At 46.3% G+C, this 18,543-nt stretch overlaps 1 protein-coding gene and 1 long non-coding RNA gene across 7 annotated transcripts in view; one reads left to right on the plus strand and one right to left on the minus strand.

Moving 5' to 3' along the window:
* Positions 1-5,172, minus strand: part of FAM20A (FAM20A golgi associated secretory pathway pseudokinase) — a 54,119-nt gene extending 48,947 nt beyond the window's left edge. Inside the window, exon 1 of one of the 4 annotated variants that reach the window (XR_010408550.1) lies at positions 4,210-5,172. Coding sequence is in view for 3 of the 4 variants with exons in the window: in XM_045888571.3 (XP_045744527.1) it covers positions 4,210-4,601 (392 nt within the window). In the remaining variant the exon portion in view is untranslated. The remainder of the gene's footprint in view (positions 1-4,209) is intronic. The other 3 variants (XM_045888571.3, XM_045888572.3, XM_064582744.1) reach the window with 3 other exon arrangements.
* A 9,909-nt stretch (positions 5,173-15,081) lies between these two features.
* The window catches only part of LOC123853832 (uncharacterized), an 85,392-nt gene continuing 81,930 nt past the window's right edge, over positions 15,082-18,543 (plus strand). For all 3 annotated transcript variants that reach the window (XR_010408369.1, XR_008507144.2, XR_010408370.1), the window contains exon 1: positions 15,082-17,728. This is a non-coding gene — a long non-coding RNA (uncharacterized LOC123853832). The remainder of the gene's footprint in view (positions 17,729-18,543) is intronic.

Genomic DNA, 18,543 nt, shown 5'->3' on the forward strand with positions numbered 1-18,543 from the left:
TGGATCAACCCTCTCAGAAACCATCTGTTTGGAGTTTGTGGCCCTGAGAAGACAGGAGAGATTTCCTCCAGCTACAAGCCCAGGGACGCAGAAACTGCTAAGATAATAGGTCTTCCCAAATCAGTCAAGCAAAGCTCTAATTGGAAAAGAGAAATGGAAGTCAAGATTCCTACTCCCTCTGCTAACCACACACAGGTCTGGTCGAGGTCCATTTGCAGACCGAAGGAAGCCATTTCCTTTCTTAGCCTGGCATCACTGGCAGAAGAATCAGACAAGGGGCCGAGGGCCTGGTGACTCTGGGAGAAAGGCAAGTGGCCACCATCCAGAAGGAAGAATCTGGACATTTAGCTGCTTGGCGAGTTGAACCGCCTGCTCCGGATCAATGCATGCTCCACATGGTCTGGGGCCGGCTGGAGACCAGCAAGAAGGAGACAAAGAGGTGCAAGTGAGGGGAGAGACAGAGGGGGTGAGAATAAAGAGAATGTATTTTTCATTCCCAGATGCCATGGTGGGAAGAAGCCTTGCCTTCAAAACCCCCTAGACCAGACAGTTCTCATTTCCAGCTGACTTCTCTTTCACCTCTCCTGGCTCCTTCTCCCCTCCCCTCCCCCACCCTGCCCCCCCTCCTCTATCTGCCTCGCCTGCTGGATCTTCTCAAAGCTTCCCTGGAAAAACTTGAGCCAATTTACTCCCCTTAAACAACTGTCATCTTTGAAAAGCTGCCCAGGCTCTTTGCTGTGATTTTCAAAGGGAAACTCGGGGCTAGGCTTGCTTTCAGTGACAGCAAGTAGGTAGGAGGAGAAGGAAAGACAGGTGCTTCCTGTGTCTGGGCTGGTGGGAAAAACACAGATACACACATCCACACCTCTGAGAAATGCTGACGTTGTAATTGTAGGAAAATACAACCTTCCCGATACCTGAGGGAACATCAAGAAGGAAAAGCAGAGAGTAGGGAACTTGGATTTGCGTGGTGGCTGCTGGAATTTCGACACCAGGGGGGATGGCCCTGTTTGACCTTGCCTGCGAAGACTAGAGGGTTACAGAGGAGCCAACCAAAGCTATGTGGGCAAAGGGCCAGGCCAAGCTGGCCACTTCTGACATGTCAAAGGACAGATGTTGTCTGGCTTGGGCAGCTTGTGGGCAGAGAAGAAACCCAGCCCACAAACCCAGGAAGCCCAGCCTCTAGGAGGTAGATAGCAACAAGGTGAGCAGCTACCTGTGTGCCAGGTAAGCCCTGCCTTCCGCTGTTACTTTGAAAAAGGAGAAGGCATCATCTGGCTGGTTGGTTTATGGCCTTGAAGTCGTGCAGACTACATCCCCTTGCTCCTTGCCCTCTCTCTGCTTTTCACTATTCAAGACAGGTGCCAAATCCGTCATCATGCCTGATGGAGCCTGGCGTTGGCTCGCTCGCTGTGATCAGCGACCAACGACCTGACAGAAACACTTTCCATGATTGCATTTTTAACTTGGATTGTGCCACACTTAGTTACATTTTGAGGGAGGAAGGAGAGGACAGGAGGGAAAAACAGTGGGTTGAGGAAGTTTGCAGAATGCCTGAGCTTCAGATAGCACGAGGGAGTCCACGCGGCACACGATATATCCTTTGCACTTCAACTTCACCAAATATTGACATCAAATTAACAAAGATTGATTGAAAACCTAAAACATTCAAAATGATGTATAAGCTCCATCTTCCACTAAAATCGAAAAGGAATGTGCTGGGGGGAAAAACAGGTCATTACCTACCTTTTATTGGTAATGAGCTCACGTTGTAGAAAGATAACTTCCAACTTAATACCATCACTTATTAGCGTGGTGGTTAAAAAAAAAATTACTCAGACTAATGGTCTCTTCCGGGCAAGGGGTGAAGAATGCTGATTTGGCTTTGGCTTATCTCACTACCTGAAACTCTCCTGGTGTGGCAGATGGCTTGCTGCTACTATTATTTTGGATAGCAGTTAATGTTAGGTAATTAATGGCATGGTGGCATCCATATAGGTCTATAAATCTCTAGTTTTTAAATATTGGCTGGGTTGTGGCTGTAAACAAGGAGGCTTGTCCGTGCAATAGATACACAATTTGTAAGGTCATTCACTGTTTCTTCCTTTGCTGTCTGTTCTAATTATTTGCTTGCACAGAACTCTGGAGCCTTCCCTGGCCCAGAGTAGCCACAGAAGCCCATAACAGCCGGTGTGCGGGCTTCCTCAACACTCCCATGTGCTTCGTATTCATCAGGGCACTAGCTGGCTTCAGGTAATGAATGACTCTCTCTGACAACAGAACTCTGAGCGTGATTCAAATTCACACTGGCTACTGAGTCTTCCACGTTCCATTTTTAACCTGACATAAGTAATAGCACATAGGCTTATTAGTATCATCCCACTGATGTTTACCATACAGGCCGGGGGAAGGTAGGTGTTCTCTGTGTCTGAGGTCAAGTTTCAACCCTCGAGAGTGCAGCTTCCTCTCCTGTTACAGCCCACAAACCTCACTTGAGATCTCAAGGCACTAAAAGGAAGAGGAAAATAAATATCACAACTGTCACACTCAACCAACCACACAAAACTACCCTGTTAGCTCCGAATACAGCAAGGTCAGCAGCCCCCATTGGTCGATCCTCTGTTAAATGACCAAAATCATTTCTGGCCAGGAAATGTGTTTTTGTGACACATGATGGTGTGGAGATCAAGCTCAAAATCGGTTGTGGGACACGTTGGTGAGAAAGATTTTTTGCTTTTCTGCCAAAATATTCCCCTGGACTTTCCTTCAAAATCCGAAGGAACATAAAGTGCAAGGTCACAGAAATATGAATACATGAATGCTGATCTACGATTACAAAAGCAAGCAACTTTGCTCACAGTCCCCTCGTTCTCGAATCTTCTACAGATGTGTAGACAATTTTTCTAAGGGTAAAATTTCCTAGTCCATTGATCCCGATGCCCGCATTATTGATGAAATCAAGGTAATGTTGAACATGACAGTGTCTGAGAAGCAATCTCAAACTGCCTTTTTATTACACACAATTAACAGTGAAATGGAGAGCCACCTCCTTTCTAATATAAAGTCATCAGCCACAGAGCTGCAATCAAAATTCACCACAGCGATTTCAGCCAATTGCTCTCCATTTCGTCCCTTTCTGCTTTCTGAATGTCCTCCCTCCTTCCCTCCCTCCCTCAAGCCACAGCCGGTCTTAGCACTACAGAATAATGAGCAAACAGTTAAATTGGGCTAGCACTGAGCTTCTACCGAGATTTACGGCCTACCCATCCTCCGCAGGGACTATAAAACCCTCCGATGACATCTCACTTTGAAATCTCTTGTATTAAGAAAAGTAATGGGTGTGGTGCAAAAATGAACTCTAGATGTGAGTGATATTTAGACAAGTCTGTACTTCAAAACAGAGTTCTAGCTCATGTGAAGGTCTCTGTCATTAGCTGGGGATCTCAGTATTGACCATTTCTCCCTCTCCAAACCACCCCCCTTCCCGCCCTTTTAACAAATACATCTTCTTAACTGAATCAATCCTAAATAGGTTTGGGCTCCCCACCCCCAACATTTTGCTTTGGATTTTTAAAAATTCCCAGGCAGATTTGTATCTCCTCTGTGAAAGCATCAGGCCACAGATCCAAGTCAGCCCAAATTACCCCAACGCTAAAACCACCTTCAAGTTAGAGCACTAGCCAGAGGGACGAGCCACGTTTCAAATAGAACAGGTCGGTGACCAGGTCAGGGAACGAAACCGTTTACTTTCTGCCCCAGCTGACCTCTTGTGATCTCTGACCTGGGCAGAGGAATAAGTTAAGAGAATGAGCTGAGTTTTCAGGGAGTAACGTTGCTTTCTGGAAGGCGCCCAGGTCTAAAGCTAAGCGCGGAATGCGAAGCAGCTCCGGAGTCGCTCTGTTTGGGAACCTATTCCGGAACACCCAAGCCCTGCAGCGGCTTCCCACATCAGGACAAGGAGAAAGAGGGGGCCCAGGGGACAGAAGTGGGGCTCCGGAGTGAACAAAGCTCAAGGCGAGAGAGGCCGAGAGCCTTTCTTGGCTGTGCCGCTGAAGCACAGAAACTTTTTCTCGCGCTGAGATGCCCTCGCGGCGGCACTCTGCCGCCCGCCCGCGGCTGGGGGGGTCCGGGCAGGGAACCCCCGCCGCGCGGGGCGGGGGCGGCGGGGCGGAGCGCGCGCGGTGGGCGCCTGGCGCCCGGGGTCCTCACCTGTTCCAGCGGGCCACCTTCCTCCGGTAGTACCGCAGCGCCTCCTGGCCGGCCAGGAGCGAGTCCTCGGGCCCGAGGAGCGGCGGCTCCTCCGGGACGCGGTACAGCGGGTGGGCGAAGAGGGCCTGCAGCCTGGAGCCGCGGCCGCCGTGCCGCTCAGTCCCGGGCCCGGCTCGGGAGAAGTTGCGCGCGGCCGCGCGGGGGCCCGGGGAGGCGGCGGCGGCGTCCGGCGCGGGGGACGAGGCGCGGCGGGCGCACGGGCAGCCCCGCGCGTGCTCCCGGGGCCGCAGCTGGCGCCGCACCTGGGGCCAGAGGTGGAAGTAGAGGTCGGCGGAGAGCAGCGCGCCCAGCAGCAGCAGGGTCAGCAGGCGGTCCCGGCGCAGCCCCGGCATGGCCCCGCCGGGGCGCGCGGGCGTCTCCGGGGGCCCGGGACGGGCGCTGGGCGCCGAGGGCGGGCCGGGGTGCGCACCGCGCGGGATCGCCCCCCCTCCCCTTGGAGGGGTGTCGCCCCTGAACTTGGGGACCCGCGGCGCGGGGGCTCGCGGTGCTGGCGGGCGTCCCTACTCGTCGCGGAGTGGAGACCAGGGGATGGTGCCTCCGGGCCCCTGTCTGCGGCACCTTCTCTCCCCGCGCCGTCCGCCCGGAGCCCGCGGCAGGGAAGGGCCGGGGTGAGGCCGGTGGGGGGAGGGGCGCGGGTGCCTGCTGCCCCCCGCGGGCGGAAGGGCGGCGGGGCTGGGGGCGACCGCGAGCGGGAGCGCGGGGTGCGGGCGGCGGCGCTTGCCTCCGGGCGGACGAGGGCGGCTGCGGAGCCTGGGGCGTCTCTCCAGAGGATGCTGCCGCTGGGCGGGCCGCGGCGACTGTTCCCCGCCGCTCCGTCTGCGGGTGGCGGGGACGCCCGCGCCCCCGGCTGCTCGGGGCGAGCTCGTCTGCGCGCCCGACTCCTAGAGGCAGAGGTGACGCCGGGCCTCCCCCGCCTGGCCGCGCGCCCGCCCCTCCGCCCCCTCGCAGCTGGCACCTACCTCTGGCGCAAGCTCGCCAGCCAACTCCCGGTGCCTCTGCCGGCTCTGCCCTTGCACCTTGTCACCCAGCCGCCTCTCGCGCCCATCCCCCTCGCCCCGGGCCTCCCACTGTCCCTGCTCGGGGCTCAGTCCGGGCACTTTCGGGGACTCGGGGTGTGTGTGTGTGTGTGTGTGTGTGTGTGTGTGCGCGCGCGCGCGCAACATTTTATTTTCATTTTCCTTTTTCAGAAAAAAGACAGTCCCCCGAAAGTCTTTAAGATTTCTCAGGTGTGTGTGTGTGTGTGTGTGTGTGCGTGTGTATGTTGTCTTTTCCCTCTTCCTATCTTCCCCCAGGGCACACACTAGGTCCACAACAACTGCATGTCCCGTGCCTGGCAGCTAGTGGGCACTCAGGAAACACCCACTTAAGGAATAAAAAAGTTTGTTCTTTAAAAATAAGGCACCAATTTTACCTAGAATCTTGGCGATTTCCTGTTTCGATGGGGTTTGATTCCAACTGTGCCTGCCCTTTACAAAGAGGAAATTTCTCCTGTACTCAAGGAGGGAGGGGCCGCCCGATGACCCCACTCTGAACTTTTGCATTTAGCTTGGTGTGAAAGTGGTCCACCCAAATGAATCACTGGAGGACACATGTTAGACTTTCTCCTGATAGCTTGTGAAGTAATTTATACTCCCCCACCTCATTTCCCTTTTGAGGAAGAGGGAGGGGAGGGGGCAGGCCAGGCCTGGATTCCTGGCTCCTCTATTTAGTGGGGGAGGGCGGGATTGAAGTGCAAGTCTGACCAGAGAGGCAGCCCCACTGTGCTGAACGTTCAGGAAAATGCATCTTTGCCATGAGCTGCCTGTCCAGACATGGAAGCTTCCTATGTATGTTAATCCTACTCTTTAACCGCCTCCTTCCCTTGCTGGAGTCAGGAATCCTCAGACACACTTGGGCTTGTGGGTTCAGATCAGAGTTTTTTCCCCTGTGGTTCAGCGGGAGATTCTTGTGCTCTTTGCCATCCCCTCATCTATAACTGAAGATAATAATAGGACCTACCCAGTAGGGTTATTGTGTGCTTGGAACAGCCCCCAGCACGTGGTAAAGTAAGTATGCTACATGTGTTTGCTAGAAATATTATGACTTCTCGGTTCCTGTGGCACACTGGGTTAGGTTAGATACTATTTATGAGCGGGACAAGAGTGATAAAGTATGGGAAAGGAGGATGTCGGACAGGGACTACTTTCAGGAGCACATCACGGCCTAAAAGTGAGAAATCCCAAGATGATACTCTTGCCACCTTGCTTCCCTCTGCTGGGTATGGTGGTGGGCATTTGTCGGTCTTGTTGAATGATCTCCTTCGTTTTATCTGGAATGAACTTTTAACTGGTCCCCAGTTTCTGAGAAACGTTGCAACTCCTGATGCATCCGGTTAGGCATCATGGCCAGGGGATGAAGAAATCAGGCACTGACCGGGGCCACATCTGCACTCTGTGGCAAGTTGGTGTGCATTTTTCTGGGTTGGCAAAGCACATGGGCATGAGGCCATTCCCCACCCTATGACTCCAGTTCTCCCCTACTCATGGGGTCATGTTCCCTTAGTAGACTCTTGTCTGGCATCAGTTCAGGGAACAGTATTTCTAACTTGATTAGAGATTGTCTAAGCACGTTTCCCCTGCCCTATCAAGGTCAAGGGCAAAACTCCCCGTGGAAGTCAGATGTTAAGTGTGAATGCGGTTGGGGTGGGAGAGGGGATATCCTCGGGGCAGGATTGGCCAGTCAGATGCAGGTGTCCTCAACGTCCTCTTCCGCCTCTCAGAAATGGGCTTTGCCCTTCTGCTCCTGCTCTCACTCTCCCCATCTTGGCCCCTGGCTTCCTCATCTACATCCCTTCAATCCACATCCAAGTTATCCCCAACTGATGTTTACCAGAGCCTGACATTCTGGGTCAAGGCCTCCCATTGTAAATCCTTCCCCGCCTTTCCGTTCCCACGGGTCTTGAATGCAGTCAGGGTCTCCTCATTTCTTGCTTAGACTCTTGCAAATAGGCTCCTAACTGGTCTCTCAGCTTCCAGTATGGCCCTATTGCAGTGTCCACCTGTGTGATAATAGAATCAAAACTTTTGCCAGAGTGAGCTCTCTAGATGCAGGTACAACCATGATGTCCTATTGAAAAGCCCGCATGGCTTCTCACAGCGTCTGGATCAGGCTACTCACTGTGATGTGGCTCTTCATGGTTTGGCATCTGTCTCCCCTTCCTGCTTCATCTCTCAGCTCTCCTATGCCCTTCAGGTTTCACCCCATAATACTTTTTGCAGTTCCCCAAGTGCTTCATGCTCTGGTAGACATGCCTTTTTATTCAAGAGCTCTTTTGCTTTCCCCATCTGGAGAATGTCTATTGTCTGCCCAAGCTTTGGCCCCTTGTCCTACTTTCTCAGATGCTTTTCTTCATGCCTGTGAAGCTCAGTGCCGTGTGCTTTCATCTACCCACATAGCTTTTTGCATACACTCCGATTAAAGCATTGACCAGGTTGTGTTTAGCTGTTTGTATGAGTTAGAGATTGAGTTATACCCCCCACCCCACCCCTGCCAATTTATATGTTGAAATCCTAACCCTTAATACCTCAGAATGTGATCTTATGTGGAAATAGGGTCATTGCAGATGTCGGTAGTTAAGATGAGGTCATACTGGAACAGAGTGGCCCCTTAATCCAATATAACTGGTGTCCCTATAAAGAAGGGAAATTTGGACACGGAGCTATGCACATCAGGGGATCTCCATGTGAAGATGAGGGCAGAGATCAGAATCATGCTTCTACCAGCCAAGGAACCCTAGACATGGCCAACAAACCACCAGAAACTAGTGTAAGAGACAAGCAGCTGATTCTCCCTCAGAGTGCTTGGTAGAGATTATCCCCGTCAACATCTTGATCTCAGACTTGTGGCCTCCAGAACCATGAGACAATGCACTCCTGTTTTTTAAACCCCCAGTTTGTGATCCTTTGTGACAGGAGCTCTAGACACTAACACAGTACTCATGTCTGTCTTCCTCACTCAAGTGCAGAGGGAGAGTGTTACTTATCTCTGGGCCCGAAGCTCTGAGGGCAGGGCCTATCACTTGCAGGAGAAGTATGAGCTCAGTGAATGCGGGGAAATCTTTGAGGGCAGGGATCTCAGGCTGTCTCTGAAACTGTAGGGTATCACAAAAAGCGAACATGGGAGGGGCTTCACTATGGGTGACATTAAAATGACATAGTTTCAGGCCCTGTAGGAGACACAGAAGAAGTATCAGACATGGCTCCTGCTTTCAAGCATCTTTTATGATTATTAGAGAAAAGAGATCTGTCCATACCTACAAGACAATAGAGAAAAAGTCTGAGGCAGTATGCTGGCCAGATCAGGGAATCCGTGCCTCTGCATGCATTAAGGGATCAAATGCAAAGCGCACTTGTGTTTCCTTTCAGTCTAGCTAAACATCAAGCTCTTTACTTCCAGGAATTAAACCATAAGAACAACAGAGTCAATATTTAAACATAAGGGTTCCTTAATCTGTGAAGGTTATACTCTGTTTTTATCTTGCACACGTCTGCATGTTGCTTAAAACACAACTTGTTGTTTCTTGTTTGTGTGGTTGGTTTTCCATGCTGGGCTCTAACTCTTGAGTACAGGGCCAGCACGCTTTCTTCTTTTTCCTGCTTCTATAGGATCTCGTGCATAGCAAGGCATCCAGCTGAGAATGAACACATTCCTATGGGATCAGTGCTGTTTGTGTGTGTGGGTCTAGGTGTGTTCGTGTATGGGGGGATGATTACGAAGTGTATTTAAAGTAAAAATCTGGACTTATAAAATCTCGCCCTAGATAAAGGTTAGCTGTTATATTTAATTGGAATATCTAAGTTTTAGGAATCTTAATGGACCTATTGAAAGGGCAATAGGTAAGAGACATATAATAAACTCTGTGTTAACTGTAGTTATCTGTGTCTTTAAGAGTTGTTGTTACCATACAGATGTGTGAGGGCTGTGTTACTGTTAACTTCCAGCTGTCTCAGCTATCCCTGAAAGAGGAGGAAGGCAGCTCGATTACTGTGAATGGTGGATCCCGAATCCAGTGAGATTAAGAAATGCTTTGGTGTCATACCCAGTCTCTTCTTCTGTTCTGAGCTAGAAAGAACAGAACTTTCTTTTCATGACCAAGACATAAGGCTTCAGTCTAGGCCAGACATGTCTCCCAGTGCAGCCTGTGCATCAGAATCACCTGGGGTGTTTACAAAAATGCAAATTCTCAGGGTCACACTCTAGATCTAGTGAATCAGAATCTTTGGAAGTAGGCCCAGGAATGTGCAATTTTGATTAGCTGATTTTTAACAGCTTATAAGTTTCTGTGCACCCTGAAGTCCAATTCTGGTAGACACTGAAGTTGGGGAAACATTGGTTGAGAGGATAGTGCTAATGATAACAGTCATAGATTTGATTCCAAATGACCTAGCTAGGATCCACTGTGCAGTGTTGGCCATCCAATTTGTGTCATAAGGTCATGAGGGAACTTCTAGAGAGAGTGTGTTTGGCCCAACACGATCTATCTTGGCTATTGTTGTTGGAGAAAAGAAACAGGCAACCCAGATGCCAAATGGTGGGTATGTAATGTGATCTTGCTATAAATGTCATGTCTTTGCTTATTAGTACATTTCCTTTGGGAAACTGAATTACCTTCTCTGGCCTTGGTTTTCTCATCTGAAACATGAAACACAGAAATGAATGATCTCTGAGGCCCCATTCAGCTCTAAAAAAATAACTTTACCACCTTTCTTTTTTTTTTTAGTTTTTTTATTGTTATGTTAATCCCCATACATTACATCATTAGTTTTAGATGTAGTGTTCCATGATTCATTGTTTGTGCATAACACCCAGTGCTCCATGCAGAACGTGCCCTCTTTAATACCCATCACCAGGTTAACCCATCCTCCCACCCCCCTCCCCTCTAGAACCCTCAGTTTGTTTTTCAGAGTCCATCATCTCTCATGGTTCGTCTCCCCCTCTGATTTCCCCCCCTTCATTCTTCCCCTCCTGCTATCTTCTTCTTTTTTTTTTCTTAACATATATTGCATTATTTGTTTCATAGGTACAGATCTGAGATTCAACAGTCTTGCACATTTCACAGCGCTTACCAGAGCACATACCCTCCCCAGTGTCCATCACCCAGTCACCCCATCCCTCCCACCCCACCCCCCACTCCAGCAACCCTCAGTTTGTTTCCTGAGATTAAGAATTCCTCATATCAGTGAGGTCATATGATACATGTCTTTCTCTGTTTGACTTATTTCGCTCAGCATAATACCCTCCAGTTCCATCCACGTCGTTGCAAATGGCAAGATCTCATTCCTTTTGATGGCTGCATAATATTCCATTGTATATATATACCACATCTTCTTTATCCATTCATCTGTCAATGGACATCTTGGCTCTTTCCACAGTTTGGCTATTGTGGACATTGCTGCTATAAACATCGGGGTGCATGTACCCCTTCGGATCCCTACTTTTGTATCTCTGGGGTAAATACCCAGTAGTGCAGTTGCTGGATCATATGGTAGCTCTCTTTTCAACTTTTTGAGGAACTTCCATACTGTTTTCCAGAGTGGCTGCACCAGCTTGCATTCCCAACAGTGTAGGAGGGTTCCCCTTTCTCCGCATCCCCACCAACATCTGTCGTTTCCTGACTTGTTAATTTTAGCCATTTTGACTGGTGTGAGGTGGTATCTCATTGAGGTTTTGATTTGGATTTCCCTGATGCCAAGCGATGTTGAGCACTTTTTCATATGTCAGTTGGCCATTTGGATGTCTTCTTTGGAAAAATGTCTGTTCATGTCTTCTGCCCATTTCTTGATTGGATTCTTTATTCTTTGGGTGTTGAGTTTGATAAGTTCTTTATACATTTTGGATACTGGCCCTTTATCTGATGTGTCATTTGCAAATATCTTCTCCCATTCTGTCAGTTGTCTTTTGGTTTTGTTGACTGTTTCTTTTGCTGTGCAAAGCTTTTTATCTTGATGAAGTCCCAATAGTTCATTTTTGCCCTTGCTTCCCTTGCCTTTGGCGATGTTTCTAGGAAGAAGTTGCTGCGGCTGAGGTCGAAGAGGTTGCTGCCTGTGTTCTCCTTTAGGATTTGGATGGACTCCTGTCTCACATTGAGGTCTTTCAACCATTTGGAGTCTATTTTTGTGTGTGGTGTAAGGAAATGGTCCAGTTTCATTCTTCTGCATGTGGCTACCCAGTTTTCCCAACACCATTTGTTGAAGAGACTGTCTTTTTTCCATTGGACATTCTTTCCTGCTTTGTCAAAGATGAGTTGACCATAGAGTTGAGGGTCCATTTCTGGGCTCTCTGTTCTGTTCCATTGATCTATGTGTCTGTTTTTGTGCCAGTACCATACTGTCTTGATGATGACAGCTTTGTAATAGAGCTGGAAGTCCGGAATTGTGATGTCGTCAGCTTTGCTTTTCTTTTTCAAGATTCCTCTGGCTATTCGGGGTCTTTTCTGGTTCCATACAAATTTTAGGATTATTTGTTCCATTTCTTTGAAAAAAGTAGATGGTATTTTGATGGGGATTGCACTGAATGTGTAGATTGCTCTAGGTAGCATTGACATCTTCACAATATTTGTTCTTCCAATCCATGAGCATGGAATGTTTTTCCATTTCTTTGTGTCTTCCTCAATTTCTTTCATGAGTATTTTATAGTTTTCTGAGTACAGATCCTTTGCCTCTTTGGTTAGATTTCTTCCTAGGTATCTTATGGTTTGGGTGCAATTGTAAATGGGATCGACTCCTTAATTTCTCTTTCTTCTGTCTTGTTGTTGGTTTATAGGAATGCCACTGACTTCTGTGCATTGATTTTATATCCTGCCACTTTACTGAATTCCTGTATGAGTTCTAGCAGTTTTGGGGTGGAGTCTTTTGGGTTTTCCACATCAAGTATCATATCATCTGCAAAGAGTGAGAGTTTGACTTCTTCTTTGCCGATTTGGATGCCTTTGATTTCTTTTTGTTGTCTGATTGCTGTGGCTAGGACTTCTAATACTATGTTGAATAGCAGTGGTAATAGAGGACATCCCTGCTGCGTTCCTGACCTTAGGGGGAAAGCTCTGTTTTTCCCCATTGAGAATGATATTCGCTGTAGGTTTTTCATAGATGGCTTTTATGATATTGAGGTATGTACCCTCTATGCCTATACTCTGAAGAGTTTTGATCAAGAAAGGATGCTGTACTTTGTCAAATGCTTTTTCTGCATCTATTGAGAGGATCATATGGTTCTTGTTCTTTCTTTTGTTAATGTATTGTATCACGTTGATTGATTTGCGGATGTTGAACCAACCTTGCAGCCCAGGGATAAATCCCACTTGGTCGTAGTGAATAATCCTTTTAATGTACTGTTGGATCCTATTGGCTAGTATTTTGGTGAGAATTTTTGCATCCATGTTCATCAGGGATATTGGTCTGTAATTCTCCTTTTGGATGGGGTCTTTGTCTGGTTTTGGGATCAAGGTAATGCTGGCCTCATAAAATGAGTTTGGAAGTTTTCCTTCCATTTCTATTTTTTGGAACAGTTTCAGAAGAATAGGTATTAATTCTTCCTTAAATGTTTGGTAGAATTCCTCTGGGAAGCCATCTCGCCCTGGGCTTTTGTTTTTTGGGAGATTTTTGATGACTGCTTCAATTTCCTTAGTGGTTTTGGGTCTGTTCAGGTTTTCTATTTCTTCCTGCTTCAGTTTTGGTAGTTGATACATCTCTAGGAATGCATCCATTTCTTCCAGGTTATCGAATTTGCTGGCATAGAGTTGCTCATAATACGTTCTTATAATTGTTTGTATTTCTTTGGTGTTGGTTGTGATCTCTCCTCTTTCATTCATGATTTTGTTGATTTGGGTCATTTCTCTTTTCTTTTTGATAAGTCTGGCCAGGGGTTTATCAATCTTGTTAATTCTTTCAAAGAACGAACTCCTAGTTTCGTTGATCTGTTCTACTGTTCTTTTGGTTTCTATTTCATTGATTTCTGCTCTGATCTTTATTATTTCTCTTCTCCTGCTGGGTTTAGGTTTTATTTGCTGTTTTTTCTCCAGCTCCTTTAGGTGTAGGGTTAGGTTGTGTACTTGAGACCTTTCTTGTTTCTTGAGAAAGGCTTGTATTGCTATATACTTTCCTCTTAGGACTGCCTTTGCTGCATCCCAAAGATTTTGAACAGTTGTGTTTTCATTTTCATTGGTTTCCATGAATTTTTTAAATTCTTCTTTAATTTCCTGGTTGACCCATTCATTCTTTAGTAGGATGCTCTTTAGCCTCCATGTATTTGAGTTCTTTCCGACTTTCCTCTTGTGATTGAGTTCTAGTTTCAAAGCATTGTGGTCTGAAAATAGGCAGGGAATGATCCCAATCTTTTGGTACCGGTTGAGACCTGATTTATGACCTAGGATGTGATCTATTCTGGAGAATGTTCCATGGGCACTAGAGAAGAATGTGTATTCCGTTGCTTTGGGATGGAATGTTCTAAATATGTCTGTGAAGTCCATTTGGTCCAGTGTGTCATTTAAAGCCTTTATTTCCTTGTTGATCTTTTGCTTAGACGATCTGTCCATTTCATTGAGGGGGTGTTAAAGTCTCCCACTATTATTGTATTGTTGTCAATGTGTTTCTTTGCCTTTGTTATTAATTGCCTTATATAATTGGCTGCTCCCATGTTAGGGGCATAGATATTTACAATTGTTAGATCTTCTTGTTGGATAGACCCTTTAAGTAGGATACAGTGTCCTTCCTCATCTCTTATTACAGTCTTTGGTTTAAAATCTAATTTGTCTGATATAAGGATTGCCACCCCAGCTTTCTTTTGGTGTCCATTAGCATGGTAAATGGTTTTCCACCCCCTCACTTGCAATCTTGAGGTGTCTTTGGGTCTAAAATGAGTCTCTTGCAGACAGCATATCGATGGGTCTTGTTTTTTAATCCAATCTGATAGCCTGTGTCTTTGATTGGGGCATTTAGCCCATTTACATTCAGGGTAACTATTGAAAGATATGAATTTAGTGCCATTGTATTGCCTGTAAGGTGACTGTTACTGTATATTGTCTGTGTTCCTTTCTGGTCTATGTTGCTTTTAGGCTCTCTCTTTGCTTAGAGGACCCCTTTCAAGATTTCTTGTAGGGCTCGTTTTGTGTTTGCAAATTCCTTTCGTTTTTGTTTGTCCTGGAAGCTTTTTATCTCTCCTTCTATTTTCAATGACAGCCTACCTGGATATAGTATTCTTGGCTGCATATTTTTCTCATTTAGTGTTCTGAATATATCCTGCCAGTCCTTTCTGGCCTGCCAGGTCTCTGTGGATAGGTCTGTTGCCAATCTAATGTTTCTACCATTGTAGGTTACATATCTCTTCTCCCGAGCTGCTTTCAGGATTTTCTCTTTATCTCTGAGACTTGTAAGTTTTACTATTAGATGTCGGGGTGTTGACCTATTTTTATTGATTTTGAGAGGGGTTCTCTGTGCTTCCTGGATTTTGATGCCTGTTTCCTTCCCCAAATTAGGGAAGTTCTCTGCCATAATTTGCTCCATTATACCTTCTGGCCCTCTCTCTCTTTCTTCTTCTTCTGGGATCCCAATTATTCTAATGTTGTTTCGTCTTATGGTATCGCTTATCTCTCGAATTCTGCCCTTGTGATCCAGTAGTTGTTTATCTCTCTTTTTCTCAGCTTCTTTATTTTCCATCATTTGGTCTTCTATCTCACTGATTCTCTCTTCTGCCTCATTTATCCTAGCAGTTAGCGCCCCCATATTTGATTGCACCTCATTAATAGCCTTTTTGATTTCCACTTGGTTAGATTTTAGTTCTTTTACTTCTCCAGAAAGGGTTTCTCTAATAACTTCCATGCTTTTTTCAAGCCCAGCTAGTATCTTTAAAGTGATGATTCTGAACTCTAGATCTGACATCATACTAATGTCCGTATTGAGTAGGTCCCTGGCAGTCGGTACTACCTCTTGTTCTTTTTGTTGAGGTGATTTCTTTTTTTTTTTTTTAAGATTTTATTTATTTGAGAGAGAGAGAGCAAGTGCATGAGCAGGGGGAGGGGCAGAGGGAGAAGCAGGCTTCCCGCGGAGCAGGGAGCCGGATGTGGGGCTCGATCCCAGGACCCTGGGACCATGACCTGAGCCGAAGGCAGACGCTTAACGACTGAGCCACCCAGGCGCCCCTGTTGAGGTGATTTCTTCCATCTTGTCATTTTGCCCAGAGGAGAATAGACTAATGAGAGAACAAAATGCTAACAGGGTAGCAAGGTCCTCAGAAAATATACTCTAAACAAATCAGAAAAGACCTGAAGCAGTGGGAAAAGAAAGGGAAAGAGAGAAAAAAGAAGAAGAAAGAAAGAAAAAAATAAAGATAAAAACAAACAAAAGCAGAACAAAAGAAAAAAACAGAATATGATCAAATATGATCAGGCTGGTATATAGATCAGTGCCACACACTAGATTTTGGGTGTATTTTGGTCTGTTAGAAGAAAGTGCCTCCCAAAATTTTAAAGAAAGAAAAACTTATATATGTACAAAAATAAGGGTTGATATGATGAAGGGATGGAATATGACTGTAAAGATGGAAATTATAAAAAATTTTATAAAAGGAATTGATAAGAAGTTGTTTGAATAAAGAAAGAAGAGGATTTAAAAAAAAAAAGAAAAAGGAGGGAATGTGATCAGGAAGGGGAGTAGAAAAAAACCATACACTAGAGATTTAGGGTATATTTTGATCTGTTAGAAGAAACTATCTCAAAATTTTAAAGAGAGAACAACTTATATATATATATATGCCAAAAATACAGGTAACTACTATGAAGGGATAGAATATGACTCTAAAAATGAAAAATAAAAATGTTTTTTAAAAAAGGGATTGATAAGATGTTGGTTGAAAAAGGGAAAAAGAAAAATTCAAAAAAAGAAAAAAAGAAAAAGAAAATTAAAAAAATTAACTTTGAAAGACTACAGAATCATGGTAAAAAAGCCATGGATTCTATGTGCAGTAGTCCCCTAGCGCTGGAGTTCTGCCGTTCTCATTGATCGGTAGACTTGGTCTTGGCCGGCTGTTCTCGCTGATCTTCTGGGGAGGGGCCTGTTGCCGTGGTTTCCAAATGTCTCTGCCGGAGGCGGAAGTGCCCCGCCCTTGCCCCCTCCCGGCTAAGTAATCTGCTCGGGTTTGCTCTCCGGGGCTTTTGTTCCCTGCGAGCTTTCCGTACAGCTTTGGAGGCGGAGAGTGAGAATGGCGGCCTCCCAATCTCCGCTCCGGAGGAGCCGAGAACTCGGGGCCCCGCTCCTCAGTGCGCCCCCAGAGAAAAGCCGTCAGTCACTCCCATCTCCCCGGTGTCTGGCCACACTCTGTGCTCACCCGGCCTGCGACCGTGCGTTTCTATCTCTGGCACCCGACCCCGGGTGGAGTCTCCAAACCCAGCCGATCCCTGCGGTGCCCTCCCGCGCGGCTCCTCTCGGGGCAGGAAGGTGAGTCTCCCCGGATCTGCCGCTTGTGGGGTCCCTGCTGGAGGAGCAGGGGCCCGACCGTGCCGCGGATCACGGTTCATGGCCACCCCGAGCTGAGAGCCCGCGCCTGGGCTCCGTCTCTGCAGCCGGCTTCCCTGCTCCGTTACCTGGGAGCTCTGCCGCCCTCAGGCACCCCCGGTCTTTCTGTGACCCTGAGGGTCCTGAGACCACACTGTCCCAGAGGGTTCCACCCCCGCTTAGCCACCAGAGTGACGTCCCTCGGCGGAGCAGACTTTTAAAAGTTCCGATTTTGTGCTCCGCGGCTCTATCACTTGCCAGAAGTGGCCAATGGAGGCCCCTCCCCTGCCGTCTATCCTCCCGAATATCGCCTCGGATTCACTTCTCCGCACGTCCTACCTTCCAGAAAGTGGTCGCTTTTCTGTTCAGAGAGTTGTTGCTCTTCTTTTCTTCGATCTTCTGTTGAGTTTGTAGGTGTTCAGAATGGTTTGATCCCTATCCAGCTGAATTCCTGAGACCAGACGAAATCCAGGTCTCCTACTCCTCCGCCATCTTGCTCTGCCCCCCCTCTTTACCACTTTTTCTTATATTAAGCATATAATAATCAAGCTTTTTTTTGCACAGCCTATTCTCACTATATACCAAATAATTGAGATAGCAAGCCAGCAGCACATTGTCTAAGAAGAGTAAGAGCACTGAACTGAGAATCAAGCTTAGATTTTGGTCCTGGCTCAGTGCCATAGGGGCAAAGTATTTACTGTCTTTGGGCTTCATTTTCTTCACATGTGCAATGAATATTTTAAGTTAGATAATTTCAAAATTCCCTTGCAGAATTAATTTCCTCCAGGAACGATGATGAAATGTCGATGAAAACTGAGAGAATCCGTTGCCAGCAGACCTGTTCCAACAGAAACATGAAAAGCAAGTTTTTTCAGATGAATGGCAAATACTACCAGAGGGAAACTTAGAACATCAAGAGTGAAGGAAGAGTAACAGAAATGGTAAAAATCTGAGTAAATAGAAGAGATTATTTTTCTCCTCTTAAGTTCTTTAAAATATGTATGATGGTCGAAAGCAAAAACTATAATTATGGAGTTTTAATACATATAGACATAATAATCACAACAACATAAGGAGAGGAGGGTAAAGGGACATATATGCTGGTAAGAGTTCTATATTCCACCTGAAGTGGTGAAATATTAGGTCTAGGTAGATTGAGAAAGGTCAAGTTTGTATATTTAATCCCTAACATGACCACTGGGGGGGGGGGGGAACACTAAGATGTAATCAAACTCAATAGATTAAAATGGAACACTAAAAATATTCAAATATTATACAAGAAAGCAGGAAAGGGGAAAGAGTGGGACAAAAACCAGAAGGAACAAATAGAAAACAAATTATAAAAGGGTAGACTCAAATGCAAACAGAACAATAATAATGCTAAATGTAAGTGGTCTAAATACACAAAGTAAAAGACTGAGATCATCAGAATGGGTTAAATAAAACAAAAACAAACAAATAAAACCCAAGACCAAAAAATATTAAAGAAAACCCAGACCAATGCTAAGCTGACTACAAGAAACCTGATGTACATATAATGACACAGGAAAGTTAAAAAGGAAAGGATATAAAATGATACACCAGGCAGACACTCATCAAATGAAATCTGGAATGACTATATTAATATCAGACAGAGTAGACTGTAGAGCAAGAAGGATACCAGGGATAGAAAGAAACATTACATACTGATAAAAGGGTCAGTCCACCAGCAACTATAATCCTAAGTGTGTACATTTCTAACAACGGAGCTTCAAAA

This window comes from Mirounga angustirostris, unplaced genomic scaffold (genome assembly GCF_029215605.1).
Source record: "Mirounga angustirostris isolate CCGP_5_RB_7025 unplaced genomic scaffold, mMirAng1.0.hap1 SCAF_17, whole genome shotgun sequence".
NCBI classification, from domain to species: domain Eukaryota; kingdom Metazoa; phylum Chordata; class Mammalia; order Carnivora; family Phocidae; genus Mirounga; species Mirounga angustirostris.